At 56.9% G+C, this 18,799-nt stretch overlaps 1 protein-coding gene across 1 annotated transcript; it reads right to left on the reverse strand.

The window, feature by feature from the left end:
• Positions 1–1,731: 1,731 nt before the first annotated feature.
• On the reverse strand, positions 1,732–14,209 carry POMGNT1 (protein O-linked mannose N-acetylglucosaminyltransferase 1 (beta 1,2-)). Its single transcript, XM_088526163.1, has 21 exons — positions 14,044–14,209; positions 10,716–10,824; positions 10,201–10,316; positions 9,802–9,867; positions 9,192–9,305; positions 8,443–8,560; positions 8,012–8,110; positions 7,399–7,526; positions 6,945–7,015; positions 6,545–6,620; positions 5,473–5,556; positions 5,261–5,302; positions 5,005–5,063; positions 4,554–4,626; positions 4,166–4,294; positions 3,726–3,851; positions 3,496–3,560; positions 2,860–2,904; positions 2,548–2,683; positions 2,240–2,349; positions 1,732–1,964 (listed from the first exon to the last, which is right to left on the reverse strand). The coding sequence occupies exons 1-21, from the start codon at positions 14,152–14,154 to the stop codon at positions 1,862–1,864; spliced, it is 1,980 nt and encodes a 659-aa protein (XP_088382289.1). The 5' UTR covers positions 14,155–14,209; the 3' UTR covers positions 1,732–1,861.
• Between the last annotated feature and the right edge of the window lie 4,590 nt (positions 14,210–18,799).

Consider the following 18,799-nt stretch of genomic DNA (forward strand, 5'->3'; position numbering starts at 1 on the left):
CAGCACCAGAGCCCCAGCGAAGAGCCGAGGCCAGGGGGGTTGCAGCAAGGCAGCGATGACCTCGAGCCCCAGGGCTGCGACCAAAAGGTCTTGACGGTGCCAGGATGAAGAGGGTGCAGCGGGGACCTGTCACATCCATGTGGCCGTGCAGGCACTGCCCACCCAGCTGCGCTGTCCCCACGGCCGACGAGGCAGCGTACGAGGGACCCCAGGGCTCAGAGCCCTGTTCTCATGCTGGAGCTGGGCTGTGCTCACGTGGGGGTTATTGGGACCAGAGGAGCAGATCTGCTGCATTCACACTCATTTCCTGCTGCTGGGCAAGGGAGGGAGGAAGAGAGGGAATGAAGGATGGAGCTGGGGGCTTCAAGGAGAAGGCCTATAGGACGGTGCCCTTGCAGGTCTCCCTGCTACGTTTCTGCTATCCCCCCTTCCCCTCAAGTAATAAATAAATAAGTTAGTGTAGTGTAGATCCCAGGGGGAGCTGCCGTGGGTGCTCCCAGGTGCCCTGATGCTCAGCTCACAGTGAGAAAAGAGAGGGCAAGAGCACCTGACCCAAAGGGTGCTGCAGCTGGGGGGTCACCCCTCACATTTGCTCCCTGTGGCCACAGGGACAGCGCTGGGCAGCAAAGCCCGTGCCGGGCAGCAAGCTGAGCACGAGCGACCTGGGCAGAGAACTTGACTCTGTTGCATGGGTCAGAGAGGGAAGGTAGCGAATGCAGGGATGAGGAGCGTCCGGGATCGGGGCAATTTGTACCAGGTGGTTGGGATGGGGCGCTGGGCTCCTTCCCAAGGCAGGGCAGCCCCTGCTCCCTCTGCACAGGGCCCGTATCCAGCCAGGCTGCCCATCCCGGCTCGACCTGCAGCTTCCCTGGCAGAGACGTACCGTGCAAAGGGGAGATTCGGGAGAAGAACCCTTGCCCTGAGCAAGGGCTTGGGGCAGCTGGCACACAGGGGGACGGGGCAGTAGCACAGCACGCACGGTGCCAGGCTGCAGTGTCACTCGCCGCCAGCACAGGCTGCTCGAGGGCCCCGGCCAGCCCTGCCTCTGCGCAGGGGGCTGCAGGGGGGGGGTGTCCTTCACTGCTCGTCCTGCTCCACAAGGCACTTTCACCCCTTAGCCCAAGGCTGGTCCCAGCGCGGGAAGTGGCGGGGACGGTCCGAGCACAGCTTGGTCCTGCTCCATCCAGTCATCTCTGCCTCCCGGAACCGAGGGGAAAGGGCATCCCCTCGGCGGCCCTCATGGTGGGGATGGGGTGTCCCCTATGCGTCCGCGGCAAGGCCAGCTCTTCTGCAGCATTCCCTTCTGCCTACAGGCTGAGCTGCACTGCTGCCTGTGGCCCAGGTAACGAGCTGGGATGCAGGGAGACATCGAATCCAGGGCAGTCTTCAGGGTGCATCCATGGTGCAGGAGAGAGGAGAGATGCTGGGAGATTCCCCTCTTCGCCACTGCGCTGGGCATAAAGCCAGCCAGGCAAGAGTTAATAAATAAAACCTGGCTAGTCAGCTGCAGCGCTTCCTACCAGAGCCTGCTGCTCTGCTCGGGGCCTGGCAGTGGGGGCAGAAGAGCCACGGGCATTTCTGAAGGCCTCCCCTCCAGCCCAGACTGAGCATCCTCTGCCTCCAGCCTTGCCCAGGGAGCCGAGGTGGGGAGAGCAGCGTTAGTAAAGAGTCTGTGTTAAAAATGTTCCCATGCCGTGGGTGTAGCGGATCTGCAGGGAAGGATCCCACGCCAGGAAGAGGGGGACCCAAGATCTCATTTTGCAGCCTGAACCTGGAGCTCGTGTCTGGCCACCAGCTGCCGAGGGCAGCTGCCCACCTGGTCTCTGCCTCTCCAGCCCCCCTTCCTGCCCAGCTGTTGGTCTCATGTCTGCTCCGCTGCAGGGACCGCTGGCGCTGCCACTGCCCCCTCCTCCTTGGCAGGGGGCTCCATGTAGATCGGGGTCACTGAGGGGGGCTTCTTGGACCTGTGGGCAAGGAGGAAAAGCCAGCTGGGAATGGGCAGGGATGGTGGACCCACCTCAGAGCCCTCACTCACACCAGTGCTGGCCTCCCACCCCCATGCAGGATCTCCTTCCCACTGGAAGCCTCCTCCATGCCTAGGCAGGTATCCCAACCCGCTCCCACCACACAGTGAGAGGGATGCTCTGCATGAGGAACGCTGGGTGATGCAGTGCCATGGGCAGGGATGGTGCCACAGGGATGAGGGGACAATCCAGGTTGCTGTGCCCCTGCTACTCACGAGTAGGGAGAGGCAGGGACGCCCACCACGAGGAAGTGGTTCTTCTTGCGGAAAAGCCTCCATAGCCCCTTGTGATTTCCACGGACATCCAGGTCCCAGATGTGGAGGCACTAGGATAGAAAGGGAGAAAGAGGAATCAATGTTCACAGCCTTGGATGCTCCAGAGCCTGCTGTAAAAACCAAGAGCTTAACCGGCATCTGAGGGCAACAGGAATTGTTTTGGACCAGGACCAAAAGCCGAAGCCAGACAATTCCCAGCAATGCCAAGGCCAGTGCAGGGGTGTGGACAGGCTGAGCCAGGCCCCCACCTTGGCAAGCTGAGTCCATGTGGTAAAATCAGCTTCCTGCTCCATCCTGATGAACATGACGTAGACCTTGCCCTCAGTGTCAGGCACAAAGGAGTCCTCACAGGGGTTCTTGCTGTGGTCCAAAACCTCAGCCTCACTGTAGGAACAGAAATGGGAGTGAGAGGGGACCCCAGCTTCCTCCCATACCCACCACAGGGCACTCCAGACAGGCAATCAGTGGCTGGGGCCACCTCCATCCTTTCTTCTGTCCCAGGTAGTTCACCCAGCACACCCTGGGGTCTCCCGGTTTTCTGGCAAGCCTCATGCACTTACCCAAGGAGCCGATGAATTTCGACTTCGTAGGCATCCTTCTTCAAGCTGTCAGGGAAGACAGAGCACAATGATCATGAAGAGTCAGAGTCTGGCAAGGGACCTTCCCGAAGCAGTCTCAAGTAACACAGTGCAGTGTAACACTGAAAGGCAGGTCAAAAGAGCAGACTGCCATGTGCAACACTTCTCGGGAGGACATGGCAGAAAAAGGGCCAAAAAGGTCCCCTTTGGGCAAGTCTGCAGGCACACCTCCAAGCTCTCGCCACCAAACCACACACATCTTTGAGGAAAGAAAGAAAACTCACTAGGCTGGCTGCATACACCCTGAGAGCTCTCAGCTTCATAGCCAGCCTGAAGGATCGGATGCTGTGTTTCTGCAAGGGAACTGACATCTGTCCCAAATTGCTGCTGGGGACCCACAAACAAGAATGAGGGGTGTTTTGTGTGCAGGTTGCTTTTGGGCTTCCTGCAGCATGGGTTAGATGAACCCATCCCACAGAAACCACTGCAAGGAGGACTCAGTGTGGTGGGGATGAAAGTGAAGGTTGTTATAGCAGAAGGAAGGGAGATATCCCTGGCGCAAAGGGGCAGAGCCAGATACAACTGTCTCATCCCAATCAACTCATAACTAGCACTTACCTCTCCACATTTTTAAGCTGGACATTGGGGACTGTGTTGAACTTGTGCTTTTTGAAATAGGCTTCCTAGGAGGAAAAGAAAGCAGAAAATGGAAAGGGGATTTGGTCTGGAGAGCAGCAGTGCTGTGAAGTCACCTTGAGCATCCCCACTGTCCGTGCAATGAGCTGGGGGTCACAGCCCAGCACCCAGAGAGGACGTGGCAGAACTAGGAGCTGGGGCAGGTCACTCACGTGAAAGTAGCCGTTCATGTTGAGCCCCACGATGCCAAAGTGGTAGGAGCGTGAGATGTCAGGGATGATGCATTCCCGGCCCTTCCGCTGCTCAGGCATCCGCATCCACATGTCCCAGTCCCAGAGCTGGGGAGGGGAAACTGTCATTCACACTCAGGTCTGGGGATGTCATTGGTAGAGGAGCTGTGATGGAGCAGGGACCTTCCCTTCTGCCTGCACTGGCTGGGGTCCACACAGTCCCAGCCTGCCTGGGCAGCTCTACAGCTGAGTGCATGGTCCTCAACTTAGAGTCTGCCCCAAATCCACCCTGCTTGGGCATCCAATCCAAGGGAAGCTCAGAAAGAGCCAGGCCCCCTCCAGAGCTGAGCCCATGGGGATCTGGACTTACTGTTGCTGATATACAGAAGGGTAAGAAGACAGGGCCCATCCAGGACACTCACCTTCTCCGGGGTTGGCCACTTTGGCTCCAGCTCTTCCTTGTACAGGTTTTTGCGGAGTACCCAGCCCAGGCCTGGCATGGTTTCCACACGGTACAGGAGTGAGGGGTCCTCGGCTGTGTGCTCGTAGCCCTGCAACATTCCAGGGAGCACTCAGAGATCCCCAAGGAAAACAGGAAGCCTTTTGCTCCATGAAGACCCCCAGCCTGGGGAACAGGGGAGAGCCACTGGGAAGCCCAGGGCAAGGACAGGGCAGTCATTTGCAAGGGTCCAGTGCAGGGCTGGGGAGATGGACCTACCCCGATGAGTGCTGGCAGAACCCCAGCCCCAGCCCAGCTCAGATACAGCACAAGCTGGAGCTGTCCCTGCTGTGCTGTCCTGCCTGACCCACCTGGTCATTCCAGGCCGAGATGCAGTACAGGCTCTCATCCTCTTCCAGTAGGTAGATCGACTGGCTCAGGAAGCTATGGGAAGAGCAGCGCAGCCCCTGGTCAGGAAACCCTCATGGACAAACCAAAGCAAGCTCGTCAAGGGCACTGCCACTGTAGGGTAGTTTAACCTGATTCTAGGGCTGAGCTGGCTCTCACTGTGCAGGACTGGGCAAGAAGCACCTCACAAAATACACTACATCTCCATAAGAGAAGGGACAATCAAATCATCTCCTGCCTCCAACAAACCAGGGGAGCCACAGGCTACCTGATCCTGAAGATTCCCATCGCTGAGGCCTAGGACAGACAAGGACTGCCTCTCTGCAGGCAGCAATCAGAGCTCTCCTGAGTGGACACCTTGTTCCTAGGAAATGCTCCAACCCATGACGGGAGCTCAGGGCCCCACAGCTTTACCTGAAGAAGTCAACAGAGATGTCAAGGTCTTCCTCCAGAACCACAGCAAACTTGGCCTCCTGTAGAGCGCAGAGAGATGTCACAAAAATGGATGGAGAGGACCAGGATAGAGCAGAGACACCAAGCAGTGTCCCCTGCCTGTGCTGGTCCCTGTGCAGTGCCAGCTCCCATGAGATGGTGTCACTGCCAGGGAGCTCTGTGCTGCCTTGCTCTCGTGAGCAAGTGGATGGACAGGGTCAGGCAGTGGTTCACTCACCGGAAACAGGTTGAAGGTTGCAGTCAGACTGGCTTTGTAGTGCTACAAGAACAGACACATCATTTCCTGCATTAGTATTAATCCCTGAACCACAGGGAGGGGCAGCCTGGCAAGGACGTGGGGCTAAACCTGCCTCTCTTGAATATGATCAGTCCTGTCCCATCTCATTGTGATGCTGGGGGCAACAACAACACCAGGAAGGGGTCTCTCACCTGAGAAACTCTGGCATTTTTAATGCTGATGGGAGTGTGCTGGATTCCAGCAAGACCAAACAGCTCCACGACATCCATCGGCTCCTGCAACAACCGGAATGGAGAAAGCTCAGGAAATGATGGGTCTAGGTACCTTCTCCACCCCTCTGCCAGTGGCAGCAAAACGGTAGCCAGGAACACCCAAACCCTCTTGCCCCCTCAGTCCCAAAGCACTGCTAGCCCTTGCAATACACCTAATAACTTGCAGACCAGAAGTTGTATCCCAGCAAGAACCTCTGAGGGGCCTGAATCCCCAGTCCCTCATAGACAGGGCAGAAAAGTGTGTTTTTCCAGGAACACCTACCTAATAGCTGTTTAACACCGAGACCATAATCAGCTTCACTTTCTCCTGCTGTTGCCAAGAAGGGGACCTCTCTGAACAAGCAATTATCACGGGGGTCAGAAGCAATCCAGAACTGGGCTGACACACCTCCGCTCCAAGCAGGACCCACCCTGGCCTTCTATATCCTCTTTTTAAACACCATCCCTTCCATCACCCAGCCACAGATGGGAGAAGGAGTTCCCATTGCTCCTCTTCCCCCTTTCCTTGGTATCCAGCATGAGCATCCAAGCCACCCCCTCACAGCCAAGGGATGAGCTCCAGTTGCCATGGCAATGGATGCTGCTATCTTTATCTGTCCTGATGTGCTGCAGGAACAGCCTGCACAAAGGCCCCCCAAACCAGCCGTGGTCAGAAAGGTCTGAATCCATCCCGTACGATGCTGCATGGCCTGTTGCAGACACACAGGCTAGACCCCGCCGAGAGCCCTGGCTATCCCATACGCCTGTCCCAGGACACATCCTGCTGCTGGGGAGCCAGTGCTTGCAAGCGGGATCCTCCAGGGTCTAGCTGAGCTGAAAGGAAGGTCCTTGCCCCCTCACCTCCCCTACCTGACCACAGCTTTCACAAGTCTTCTGAGAACAGACCCTTCTGGGGCTCAGAGCCTGCCACCCACCAAGGCCTGGGCAATACCACATCCTCCTGCCTGTGGCCCTGAGGCTCAGCTGTAGGAACCCCCAGCAGGGCTCTCACCTCATAGTACCCGTCAATGAAGACTGTGATCATCTCGGGATTGACTCCCTGAGCCGACAGCAAGGAGCGCAGCATCCTAGGAAAGAGACACAGGGCTCTAAGCACAGCACTGCCCCAGCAGGCTTGGGCCATGCGGCAAATGGTATTAGACAATCCATCTTCAAAGAAAGACTACAGGGACAAGCCACAGCCCAAATCTCTTGCGGTGGGAAAGGCTGTGAGGGATTAGAGTCTAGTGACCCCTTTCCCATGGCCAAGGCCTCTGCAGCAGGCCTGCCAGCATCGCTTATGTGACCCCATGACGATGCTGGATCCTGCCATCAGGGCACGGGGGAAGGCCTGGGCCTTGCCAGGTCCCTTGACATGAGCTGGAGAAGTGATGTCCCCTAGAAGCACTCACCTGTACAGGTAGTTGGGCCGGTTCCCTGCAATAACAGCTACAGGCACATCGAAGACTTTATTGTTTTTGAGCTGGGGAAAGGAAAAAAAAAAAAAAAAAAAAAAGAAAGAAAGTGTGTGACTAGGACTGAAGGAGGACACCTGACATAAAGCAGGATCTAAGGGGTAGCACAGATGTCAGATGCTCTGTCTGCAAAGGTACAGGCTCAGCTGCTTCCATCAAGGTTCCTAGAGCCATGGTAAACTGGCTGGAGGAAAAGGGAACCCAGCTTCCCTAGTATTACTTGACCCAGGTGTATTTGCCTTACCTTTGCCAGGGCCTAAGAGGTTGCCCAAAGGCAGTTACCGCCCCTCAGCAGTTGCATAAGGACAGGGCTCTGCATCTGAGCTGCAAACATGGGTTCAGGCCAGCCCTCCCTCCTGGAGCCCTTTGGCTGCACTGCCCCTGCCCTCACCGGCTCGGGGTTGAACTCGATGGGAGTGGGGTCTTTACAGCTGCAGACGCTGCCGTAACCTTCGACTTTGCTGCAAAATGTCTTGCGGCGGCGGTTCAGCTCTGTGTTGGGCCAATGGCACTCAGCATCTAGAGGTACCAGAGAGAAAAGCAGGCTGCTCATCCCCATAGTCTTGTCCTGTGCGCTTCAGGCCCCACAGATGGCTCTTCCCGGGCTCAGCCATCACCAAACAAGTCTTGTTGCCACAAATAAGCACCACATCAGGATGCAGACAGAGAATCTGCTTGGAAACCATCCCGACTGCATGACCTCTGTGAGTGGCAATAGGCCTGGTTCAGAGAGGACTGGAGCAGATCCACACTGGAGAGATGAAGAACGGCCAAAGTGTGTCCCCACTCCCTCATCCTCACCTCACACCATCCCTGCAATTGCCATGGAAGCAGGAAGAAGGGAAGCTCGCCCCATTAAAAAAATCACCAACCTGCTCCAAATAGCATTAAATTTATCTTGCAATGTTGTTAACAAACCCAAGGCTTAGATTTAAATACACCAGGAGCATCGGGCAGACAACCTCCGGCGATCCTTCACACCATGACGCAGACCCTACTCCTACCTTCCAAGGACGTCAGGCGGACTTCTGTCTTCAGCAGCACAGGGTCACCCCATGTGGAGAGGGCAGGCGACTTGGCGTGCTTCTCCCCGTACACCTCCCCTGGAGCAGGAGCACAGGGTCAGGACTATCCAGAGGGGGCCTATTTCCCTTGTATCAAGGAAAGAGTGATTGTATTCCCTTGTATTCCCTTGTATCAAGGCCAGAGACTGTAGTTCAGAGTAATGGCTTGGGACCCTCTTCCTTTTTAGCCACTGGGGAGCTGCTGAGGGAATCTCCCATCCCTCATTCCCAGGAATAGGGTTGGTTCCTCTCTCTGACCTGCTCCCCACTCATATACAGTGTGCTGGGGATGGAGCAGGTTTACCTTAACCTGTCATCCCCCTTCAAAAGGTACCATGAACTCCTTCCAGGTCTGTGCTAGACTCACTCACCTCCCTTCTTCCCCACAAATGTCCACATGTCTCTCCAGCTTAGGAATGGTGCAACTTGGCTCCCCAGGCTTTTCAGAAGATTCTTAGCTGTGTCCTTGAGGTGGAAGGAGCCTTCATCCTGGAACGAAACACAACTATGAGGTCTTTTCCTTCCACTGTGCCCAAAATCTAGCTCCTCACCTCATGTAGAAAAGAAAGTCTTCCAGTGATTCCAAAGGGATAGAGTCCACCTTTACCCTCTGCACCACTAAATCTGCTTGCGGCTTCACTGTGATCAAATTGTTCTAGAACAGAGCTGTGCACCCAGAAAGGCTTCGCAGGGCTGAACCTGTAACCCTTAAAAGGCATAACCTAGACCTGCACCTTGCACAGCAGCCAAGAGCCAGCACAGCCCCACAGAACAGCCTGGAACTGCAACAGTCTAGGACTGGCACAGAGAATCTCCTGCAATGATCCCACCACAAACTCTTACTTTCTTATCTTCATTTTTCCATGTAGCTTTTTGGTTTTGGCTGCAAGCTCTGACTTGCATACTCTTTTTGCTTCATGCCTTGCTCCTGCCAACTCACAGCATATTCACAGTAAAAAAGGGGAGGAGAGAAATGAGGGAATAGATAAAGCCAGAGAGCTTCTTTCAGCTTCTGCTCTCTGAGTCAAGCTGAGGATGAGACATTTAGGCCTGGGAATGCATGGTGAAATTCAGGCAATGACAGGAGATGAAAGTTTCTTTTGACACAAAGATCACTTACCTTAATGGTAAAAATCAAGATGCGGCCCCGGGCAACCATGTTGAGGAAGAGTACCATGGCTTCATCCTCATGGGGAGAATAGGTGTCAAAGACCCTCTTGGCCATCACATGACCCTGTTGGTATTTAAATATGAGATGTACCTTAAGTTCTATATGGCCAGGACATGTAGGGGTATGGAAATTTGCCCTGGAGGTCTCTGTCCTTATCCTTAGATAACACGACGAGCTACTTTTCTGTTAGGGAGCAAGCACCCAGGCAAATTCAGCCCCTGCACCTTTACACAGAGCACAAAGTGCTTTTTTGGACAGCATTACCCAAACTCATGACCCTTCTTCTGCCTACTTGCCCAACACACTCCTGTTAGGGTTCACATTTCTTCTACTTGAGGACTGAGCCCAAAGATGAATTGAGAAACCAGTAAAAGCTTTCCTCTGAGCTAGGCAAACTCAGAGAAACACCACGAGAACGTTTTGGGTCACCACATCCTGCTCTGGCAGCTAGAGGCAAACGAGCATTAAGGGACTTCTGGCCATTCTTTGCTTCATGCATACAGGTCAACAGAAGGACAAACATGACATAGTGAGAAAGTCACACGGAGACAAACTTTACCGTAGCTTGATTTAAGACGATGACATGGATCCCTCTTCCCTGCTCCCGAGCATCATCTTCCAAGACCTGCAAGTAGAAAAGTCATGAGAACTGCAAACCAAAACCCTTATTTCCTACCCAACAACCCTGTCTGTTCAGCACAACAGGATCCCCAAACAAGAGACAAGTATCTCGTGACATTTTGGTTTAGCTCATGGCATCAATTGTGTCTGAGTAGGGGACGATGTGGGACAACAGTTCTGTGGCCCTGTAAGCAGGAGCAGGAGGATGCCTGTTGCCAATCACAGAAATGTGCTCCTAGAAGCATTTCATAGAATAATTCTTCATATCATAGCAGGCTCCACCCATCCAGCCCTAACCATCCTCTGCTCAAAGACAGAGCCAGCAACAGCCACTCACCGTTGTCCCATCCACAGCCACATAGACCTTTGATCGGCTGGAGTAGACCTCGACATCCAAGACCTTCCTGGTGTTGGCAGGCTGCTTAGGGACATCCATGTCCAGCATCTCATCATCTGCAAGGGAGGAAAGCCCAGTCTCACCCAGCCCCAGAGCTGCTGGCGTTTTCTCTGCTCGGCCCTAGATGCAGCCATACCTCCGAGGAGGTCATACACACTAGGCACCCCAGCTGAACAAGCCATGGGCCAGAATCTACACGGAAAGCTCAAGGGAAAAAGGCTAAATTGCAACAGGTCTGACCCCAGCCATCCCCGTGAAGCCTTCTGCAGTCAGAGAAAACCATCGCCCTCTGTCCCACTACTCAGCTGAAGCCTTAAGAAGATGAGGAATGGTAACAGTTTGTGAATTTTTTGTTAAACCCACATGCAGAGAGATGTCTTTCCTGCTGTAGGTGGAGACAGGTTACTCCCCTCTCCCCCCTTTCCTTGCTTTCACAGCAGGGTCATGCCTCTCACCATATTCCTGTGTGGACTCCTCTTCCTCCTCATAAGCAGCTCTCCTGGTGTCCAAGATCAGCTTGATATTCACAATCACAGTCACAAGCAGGAACAGGACAGCACCTGTCTGCAGAACACTGTGTTAACAGCTTATAAGGAACCACCCTGACAGCTACCTGGTAGAGCATGCAGAGCACTTCAGGTAGATCTTGCAAGGGATTTGGCATTGTCATTTTTTGTATTATCTTCTGGGAAACGCAGAGAGAGGAATAGGCATGACCAAGCTTTAGGATAAATGTTTTCATCTGCCAGAAAGCACTGAACAAAAGAACAAGCCCACTGCCAGAAAGCACTGAACAAAAGAACAAGCCCACTTCCAGCAGGTCCCTGCTTCCAGATCTGTGAGCAGATTTCTGCTAAAGTATCCATCAAGGCTGAGGACGTCTGTGTGTCAAGGGTTTGGTAATACAAAGTGTTCTGTGCCTCCTGCAACACCACTACATCCGTCTCACCCCTGTAACCACAGGACACGGCCACCACAGTCATTCACATGGCAGACAGACACATCCAGAACTGGAGAGCGAGGCAGAGATGCTGTAGGGACTGAAGCAAAGCACAGGCAAGAAGCTGAGGCCCAGCTTCAGGAAACTGCACTGTGTTATGGGCTGCAGAGACCAGCGCACTGCCTTCCTGCCTGCAGCAAACCACAGGGCAACCCACGCAGAGCAGTGGAGAGGGCCGTGGTTTATACAGCAGACCGTAAGAGTCTCTAAACTGAGTACCACCACTTCCCAAGGCAGTGTTGCTCCAATACCCAACTATCGTGTATTTCTTTAAATGCATCTTTTCCTCTCTGCTCCAATTTTAGTCATTTTCCTGATATTTAGACAGAGTAAAGTAGGAAGTATGCCGCACCAAAAGGGTCAGTTCTGAGACGCAGGGCTGTACAGGCAGACTGGGACCATGAACACCCAGAAGTGCACAGTGACCAGCCTGCAGACACACACGGGACAGAGCCCCAGGGGACGGTCTGAGGGCTGCAGCGTTGCCCTGTGGTGCAGAATGCCTCAGGTTTAAAGATAAGGCCCCAGCTGACATGATCTCTCACTGCTCGTGGGCAGGGAGCCTGCCTGGCTCTCCTGCGTGATGGAAGGTAACAGCAGCACGTGGAGCTGCAGAGCTCTGTGCACCGAGACAGCGGTGAGGCAGCGACAGCCCTGCCTCAGCTAACCCACAGCTGCCCTGGCCATTGGCACAGGAAGGTCCTGTCACCAAATTTAAGACAGAAAGGACCAGACACCTGCTAACCACAAAGCCAGCACAGCTGCAGGGCTCCCCCACCTGCCTCCAGGCCAAGAGGCACCTTTCAGTTCATAGCAGAGCCAACATATGGCCCAAATCTGATTGCTACATGCTGCTGCTGCTGGATTCATCCTGGGAGCCAAACGCTGTGGCCCCTCATCCACACGGACCAGATGTCTTCCCCGACCTTCCCTGCAAACTCAGGGTCCTGCTAAGCTCCCCATAGCATTCCAGGAGAGGTGTCTATGTGGAGGTGTCACAGGAACCGAGGAGCAGGAGGCAAGAGTTTGGGATGGGTTCAAGCAAGGCTGCTTATAGCATGGTCTCCTCCAAGGATAGGTCAGGCCTCAAGGGGAGACAGAGCTTGGGTAGTTCTGAAACTCCTCTCGTATCATGTGTGCAAAAACTAACTCAAAACAAGTTGCCCTACAAGCCCCCAGGTCCAAAACAACTTGTTTCCTCAGCATCTGAACCTTTTTCACCTTTAGGATTCCTGCAATGGCACTTTCTCTCAAGCAGATTCTCCAAGGTCTACTGGGTTGAGAACAAATATAAACTTGCCCTTGGTAAGAGGCACTAAATGAACCCCACCGCATGGCAATTTACTGCCTCAAAGCTACATGTTCCTGCTACCTCTCCTGAGCAATCAAACATGTTCAATACCACCTAGGAAGATAAATGGGGAAAAAGAGTAACCAGATAATAGATGGACAGACAGACAGCCTGATAATATGCGTCACTGCCATTTTGGCTTGTCAGTTTGCCATCAGTTAAAGAATACGAGCACCTCTGTGAATCTGGGCAGCAAAAGCTTTTAATTAACCAAGAGGAGAATCTCAGCCTTCTGGCTGAAAGCAGGTCATGTGCAGGGCCAGCTTACCCAGGCCACACTGCCTGGCTGCTGCTGGAGACATGGAGAAGCAGCCCAAGCTCCAGCCAGGGCACCCTGCAGAGCTGTCACAGGACATGGGACAGCCCCGAGCAGGACCCGCAGCCAAAGCTAATGGAGGGAGCTCAGCCAGAGCCGCCCACAGGGGCCTAGCTATTCTGGACTTGGCTTTCACAGCTGTAGCTCTAATTTAAATATTTTTAAGCCCCACTTGCACCTGTGTTTCAAGCATCAGCAGCTGACAAACACCCGCTGCCTCTTTCCCTGTCTTCAAAGTGGAGCTTTTGTTTAGACATGCTTGAGGACAAGATTTATAGGAAATCACTTGACTCCAGTGGTCAATGTCCCAGGGTCTTAAATAGGATATAAAGGGCCAGGAGTGAGAGGAGCACAGCAAGCCGTGCCTGTCCTGAAAGATTCGCTCCATTCATCAGCTCACGGAGTTCCAGGGAACGCAGCATGGAGCAGTCTCCTTCCTAAGGCTTTCTCCTCCCAGGCAAACACAAAACCCTCCCCTCTGCCTCCCCACAGCAAATTGATTGCCCGGTTTCACCAAGCCCTGCTCATCTCAGAAACACCCCTTTCTGCAGCTCAGGGCCAAGGGCCCAAATCCTCTGGTCTTTGTTTCCCCAGACACTCACTGGGACACCGGCACTGTCTGGGATTAGACATTTTTTAGCTTAAGCAACACGGCTCTCCCAGACGCCAGCTGCCTCCAGGCACAAGATCCCATTACTCACCCAGCCCTACTGCTCCCTCCACCTGCTGGGCCTTACACTAAGCCCGTGCCAGGGCTGCTTCACTACTACACACAGAGCACCGCTGTACTCGGCAACGGTACGGGTCTGCGAAGGGAGGAATCAGTATCTTTCCTAGCTGAGAATCTCCCCGGAAAGCTTGAATAAGGGCATCTCCTGCTGCAGACACCCAGCAGGCCGATCTGAAGCAAGGAGGAACGAAGGAGGAACCGTTAGACACAGCAACCCCCTCAAGGCACGAGCACAAAGCCGCTCGGGCAGCTTTTCTGAGGATGAGTTACGCTTCCCCAGCACCTTACACCACCCCAGGCTGCTGAGAGACCCGCTTCCACCCCTGCAGCTGCTCCGTAAGCTCGTAAACCCCACCGACGATCTCCCTAATCCACGGCAGCCTCACCTGGCAGAGCTTCCGCAGCGCGCGCTGGTTCATCAGCTTGTACTTCCAGGCCAGGTACCAGCTCCGCTTCTTGTGGGGCTTGGCGGCGGGGCTGCCTTTCCACTCCTCCATGGTCAGGGCAGCCGTCAGGGCGGGGGTCAGGATGGGCTCCGCTCGGCTCGCGCGTCCATCGGGGCTCCCTGCTTGGGCGGGACAGGCGCAGGGTGAGCCGCGATTCCCGCTTCTTCCCAAAAGGTAACACGAGCCCAGCAGCACCCCCCAGCCACACCGCAGGGCTGCCCGGCTCTGCCGGACAACCTGCACGAAGGTCCTAGTGCCCAAGGGCCGGGAGGTGCCCTCCTCCCCGGCCCAGCCGCTAGCGCACGTGCCGCGCGGCGCCTGTTTCCCGGGCCCGTTCGCCAGGAATGGGAGCGCATCCCATGGGGAGGCGGCAGCGACCCCAGGGAGGGCCCTGAGGCGGCAGGCGGGACCGAGGCGCCTGCGCCGCTCTCACCGCCACGGGGGCTGCGGGAGCTGCGCTGCCAGCGGCTGCAGCGGCCCCGGTGCCAGCGGCTGCAGGGTCCAAGGGTGGGGGAGACCGGTGGGCCCAGGCGTCCTGGGCTGGTGGGGAAGAGGCGCCACGGCCCGGTTTGAGCGCGGGCCGCGCTACTCACGGTGCGCGCGGGGAGGCCGAGACGGGAGGAGAGAGGGGCCGGGCTGAGGTGAGCGGGGCCGGGGCCAAGGCCAGGCTCGGGACCGGAGCTGGGCTCAGAGCCGGGTTCGGTTCGGCTGCCCCAGCCACCCCCGCCCGCAGCTCCTCAGCGCAGCTTCCGGCGCCGCAGCGACGCCGCGGGGCGGGGCCAGGGACAGCCCCGCCCCTTCCGCCGGAGCCCCGCCCCTCCGCGGAGCCCCGCCCCCGGCCGCTCCGCACCGCCCCCCAGCGGTGCCCAGCCCCGAGAGCGGGGACACGGCGCCGAGGGGCCCGCGGGATCCATAAACGAGCCCCGAGGCGGGGACGGGCGGGGGACACCGGGGCGGGAGGGCGGCCGCCGCCGCGGGGACTGGTCTTTCGGCGTGCCCGCGCGTCGGGGGAATACGGCGGAGTGCGCGGGCGGTCGGTGACTTACGGCGCGGCGGGGGCGGGGCGGGGGCGGGGCCGCGGTGCCGGCGCCGCCGCGGGGCCGGGGAGCCGGCCGCGGTCGCGGGTGGCGGGTGGCGCCGCGCGCCGCCCCGGCCGGGCCCGCATGGAGGGCGCCGCGGAGGCGCTGCCCGCCGAGCTGGCGCGAGCTGGCGGGCAAGCTGGGCCGGCGCCCGCCCGCCGCGCTGCTGCGGGGGCTGCGCGCCGAGGCCGCCCCCGCGCCGCCCGCCGCCGCCCGCCGCCGCCCCGCGGCGGCTCGTGGCGCCCGCCCGCCGCTCGCCGAGCGCCTCGGCGCCCTCCGCCTCGAGCTGGTGAGTGCCGCGGGGGCCGGGGCCCGCGCGTGGATGACTGCCCCCCCCCCGGGTGGATAACTGCCTCCCCCCGGGTAAATACCTGCCCTTCTGCCCGTCCGGGGGTGACCCGCTACCCCCGTGGCCGCGTTGGGGACAGCGTGACCCGGGGGCAGGTGGGGCGGGTCAGTGCGGGTGACGTTTTCCCCAAGCCGTTTTGGGGTGAAAACGCAGCGTTTTGGGCACGCCAGGTGCTAAGCGTGGTGTCTCCTGTCACCCAGCAGCCGGGCTGAGTCCCCTGCGATCCCGGGGGAGCTGTTAGGGACATGAGGGACAGCACGTCCCCCAGCGCGGGAGCTTTGCAGGCTCATCCGGCCGGCTCCCTGGGGGGCCCTTTTAATTTTTCCCATGCAGAGTGATGGGAGCAAATATCCTGCTCCTCCTGGACAGGCCGCTGACGCTGGGAATGGGTTAAAATGCTCCTGGGGAAGGGACACTCCCACGCACACGCATGCTCGAGGCAGGGTCGAATAAGCGTTGTTTCCATAGGAAAACAGGCTAAAAATAGCCAGCAACCCCTCCTGCCGTGGAGGTCTCCGTGTGCTGAACTGGCCTGGCCTGAGCAGTCCGTGCTCGGGGCTCTGCCGGTGTCCCCAGGGCTGGTCCCAACCTTCCACCCTCCCTCCCGCTGCCCTCTGCCCTGGGGAGAAAGTCTGTGCAGAGCAGAAGGAGCTCTGCTTATTCCCAAGCTGTTTCCCACAGCCCGGCTGCAGGTGGGGATAGGAGCCCTGAGCAGTGACACCAGGAAGGTGGCAAGTGTCCCTGTCCCTCATCCCACCCGGCTGCTCCAGCAAGCACCAGCTAAAAGGAGGAACTTGCCTGGGGGTTGGGGAGGAAGAGCGGGAAGAGAGCAAATTCCCACCCTTGCTTCCTAATCTAAGGAGGATATTTTATCCCTTGGGCCAGATTCCTCCTTGCGGGAATGGACTGAAGCGAATTCGGGGTGGGGGAGTGAATCCTGCCGGGCTGCAGGGAGGCTGGGCCCAGCTAGGCCCAGCTTTGCCTGCGTCCCCGGTGTTCACAGCTCGGTCTTCAGCAGTGCAAAGGAGGGCTCCGATTTTGAACACGCTGGGGACACAGCAGGGAGGGAGAGGACAGGGCAGGAGGATTTTGCTTGTGAAAATGCAGATCCCAATGTGCTAATTTGGTCGCTGCGCACCCCGGGGCAGGGGTGCTCCGGGCTCATTCTGCTGTGTGACTCGTTAGGCTTCTGTGGCCTGGGGTTTGGTGCTGGGCTTTGCATTTTACTCGAGGTCCTGCAGAAACTGAGGCTGCAGTGCTCAGCCCATGAGCGTGTCCATCCAGCTCTCCTGTTTTTTTGCAAAGCTTTAGAACTTCCTGGCCGTTCCCCCCAGCATTGCGCCCAGAGCAGACGCCTCAAAGGTGGAAGGTGCCTGCTGGTTCCCTGAGCCCTGGCTCGGGCAGAGGAGAGGGGACCTGTTCCTGCTCCCTCAGCGCCTGCTGCTGGTGTGAGAGGTGCATCAAGCGTCAGGAATATCCCGTCCTAGGAGGGAAGGGCCACAGCTCCCCGCAAACACAAGCATTGGTGCCTCGGGGGTATTTCCCCTTTTGAATGCTCCCCTGCCATGTGCTAATCGTCCTGCTCCCCTGCAGCTGCTGGTGGCCGAGGCGCTGACCTGCACGGGAGCCCTGGGCACGTACAAGTTCAGCAGAGCCTCCAAGTCCCTTGCACCACTCCTGTCCTGCACGGGATGGGAATAAAAAGCATCCGACCTGTCCGAGAGGCTCTTGGTGTCCTTCTGTGTGACCTCGCCTTCTTGCAGGGAATGTCTAGGGCTGCAACAGTGGCATGAAACAGCAGCGAAGCAGCCACCAGCTCTTCCCAGAGAATAAAAAAATAGGGAATGTGTTTTCACTGGCATCCAGCCCACTAATCTCGGAGCAGCGTTTGACCCCAGGGCTCTGCTCTGCCCGTTGCATCCATAACGGCAGCAGTTGGATGTGGCCAAGGGAGAAACCCAGTTGCTCGGAAGCCAGGGAAGACATTGGGAACTACCAGACTTCCTAGTCCAGTGTCTGCTCTGTGCCAAGGCCAAATGCTTTAGTAAAACATGCAGAAAAGTCAGTTGTAGGCAGTTTTAGAAATAGCTTGCCTAGAAAGGAAGTTTCTGTAGTTCAAAGCTGGCTCCTGCCCCAATTTGGGCAGTTTACAACTTTCTCATTGCTTTATTTTTTTAAATCGGCGTGATGGGCCTGTGGGAGGGGGGTTATTGTCAGGGTCTCTACAAATGTTTGCCCGTTTTCTTTGTGTCCTCCCTAGTGAGAGGTGTCCTGTGCCAAAACTCTGGCTGAGTTTTCCCAAGCTCCTTCCTCTGCTGGTTTTGTTGCTGCGCTAATTGTGGGACCGGAGATGAGGATCTCGGGAGAGCCGCGGGTCATCAGCGGGCGGGTGGCTGGAAGGACACCAGATGCTCGGGAATCGCTGCTGTGCTTAGAAATGATCCCGGGGGACCGTGCGGTTTTCTTTCATGTGTCCCGAGCAAGGCACGGGATGAGCCTGAGAACAAGTTTGCGGGGACTGGTGGGAGCCCCGGCGGGCTCTGCGGGATGCCCATAATCGGCACCTGCATTGAGTTTTCCTTCCTGCCTGGCCCCCAATGAACGTTTTTCAGCCAGACCCATTCCCTGGAGCCGGTGCTGAGCCGCAGGCTGCAGCTCTGCCCTGCGTCCTGCAAGCTCCGAAATGGCCCATGCTGGGGCAGCCGCTCGGCCCTGTCTGTGTTTGGAGAGGCTGTGACCACAGGAGTCCATCGGAAAGGGCTCCTTGCAGCCTCCCTCATGAGTGTGAGGAACATCCTCTAAATATTGCCTTGCGTTGGCTGCCCGGACCTGTCCACAATGGGTTTCTCTTCCTCTCTGTTTTTTCTTTCTCCTCTCTTCTTACTCTCCCTTTCCTGGCCACATATTTCCATCCTGTGCAGGGGAAATCCAGGGGCTTTCAGCAGCGAGTATCATACAAGCAAGAATGTCTTGGCAGGCCGGCCTTCCCGTCAGGAAAACAGATGTTTCTGCAGCAGTCGAAGTGCTGTGAGGAGCTTCCCCGCAGCCTTGGAGGGACAGGACTCGGCAGTGCGAGTGTTGTGATCCCTGACCGCCGTCTTCCCCGCGTCTCCCCAGCTGCTTTCCCCACACGCTGCCAGGACTGATGCTTTGTGTCACCTCTGTTTTCTTTCACCTCCTCACAAAACTGGCTGGTGGCTGTGGGAGTGATTCAGACCTTGGACTTTGGATCCCGGTGTGTCACATGGGCACCTCGCTGCCCTGGCTC

This window comes from Tinamus guttatus, unplaced genomic scaffold (assembly GCF_059628265.1).
Source record: "Tinamus guttatus ecotype Peru unplaced genomic scaffold, ASM5962826v1 Tinamus_guttatus_pri_ptg000242l, whole genome shotgun sequence".
NCBI classification, from domain to species: domain Eukaryota; kingdom Metazoa; phylum Chordata; class Aves; order Tinamiformes; family Tinamidae; genus Tinamus; species Tinamus guttatus.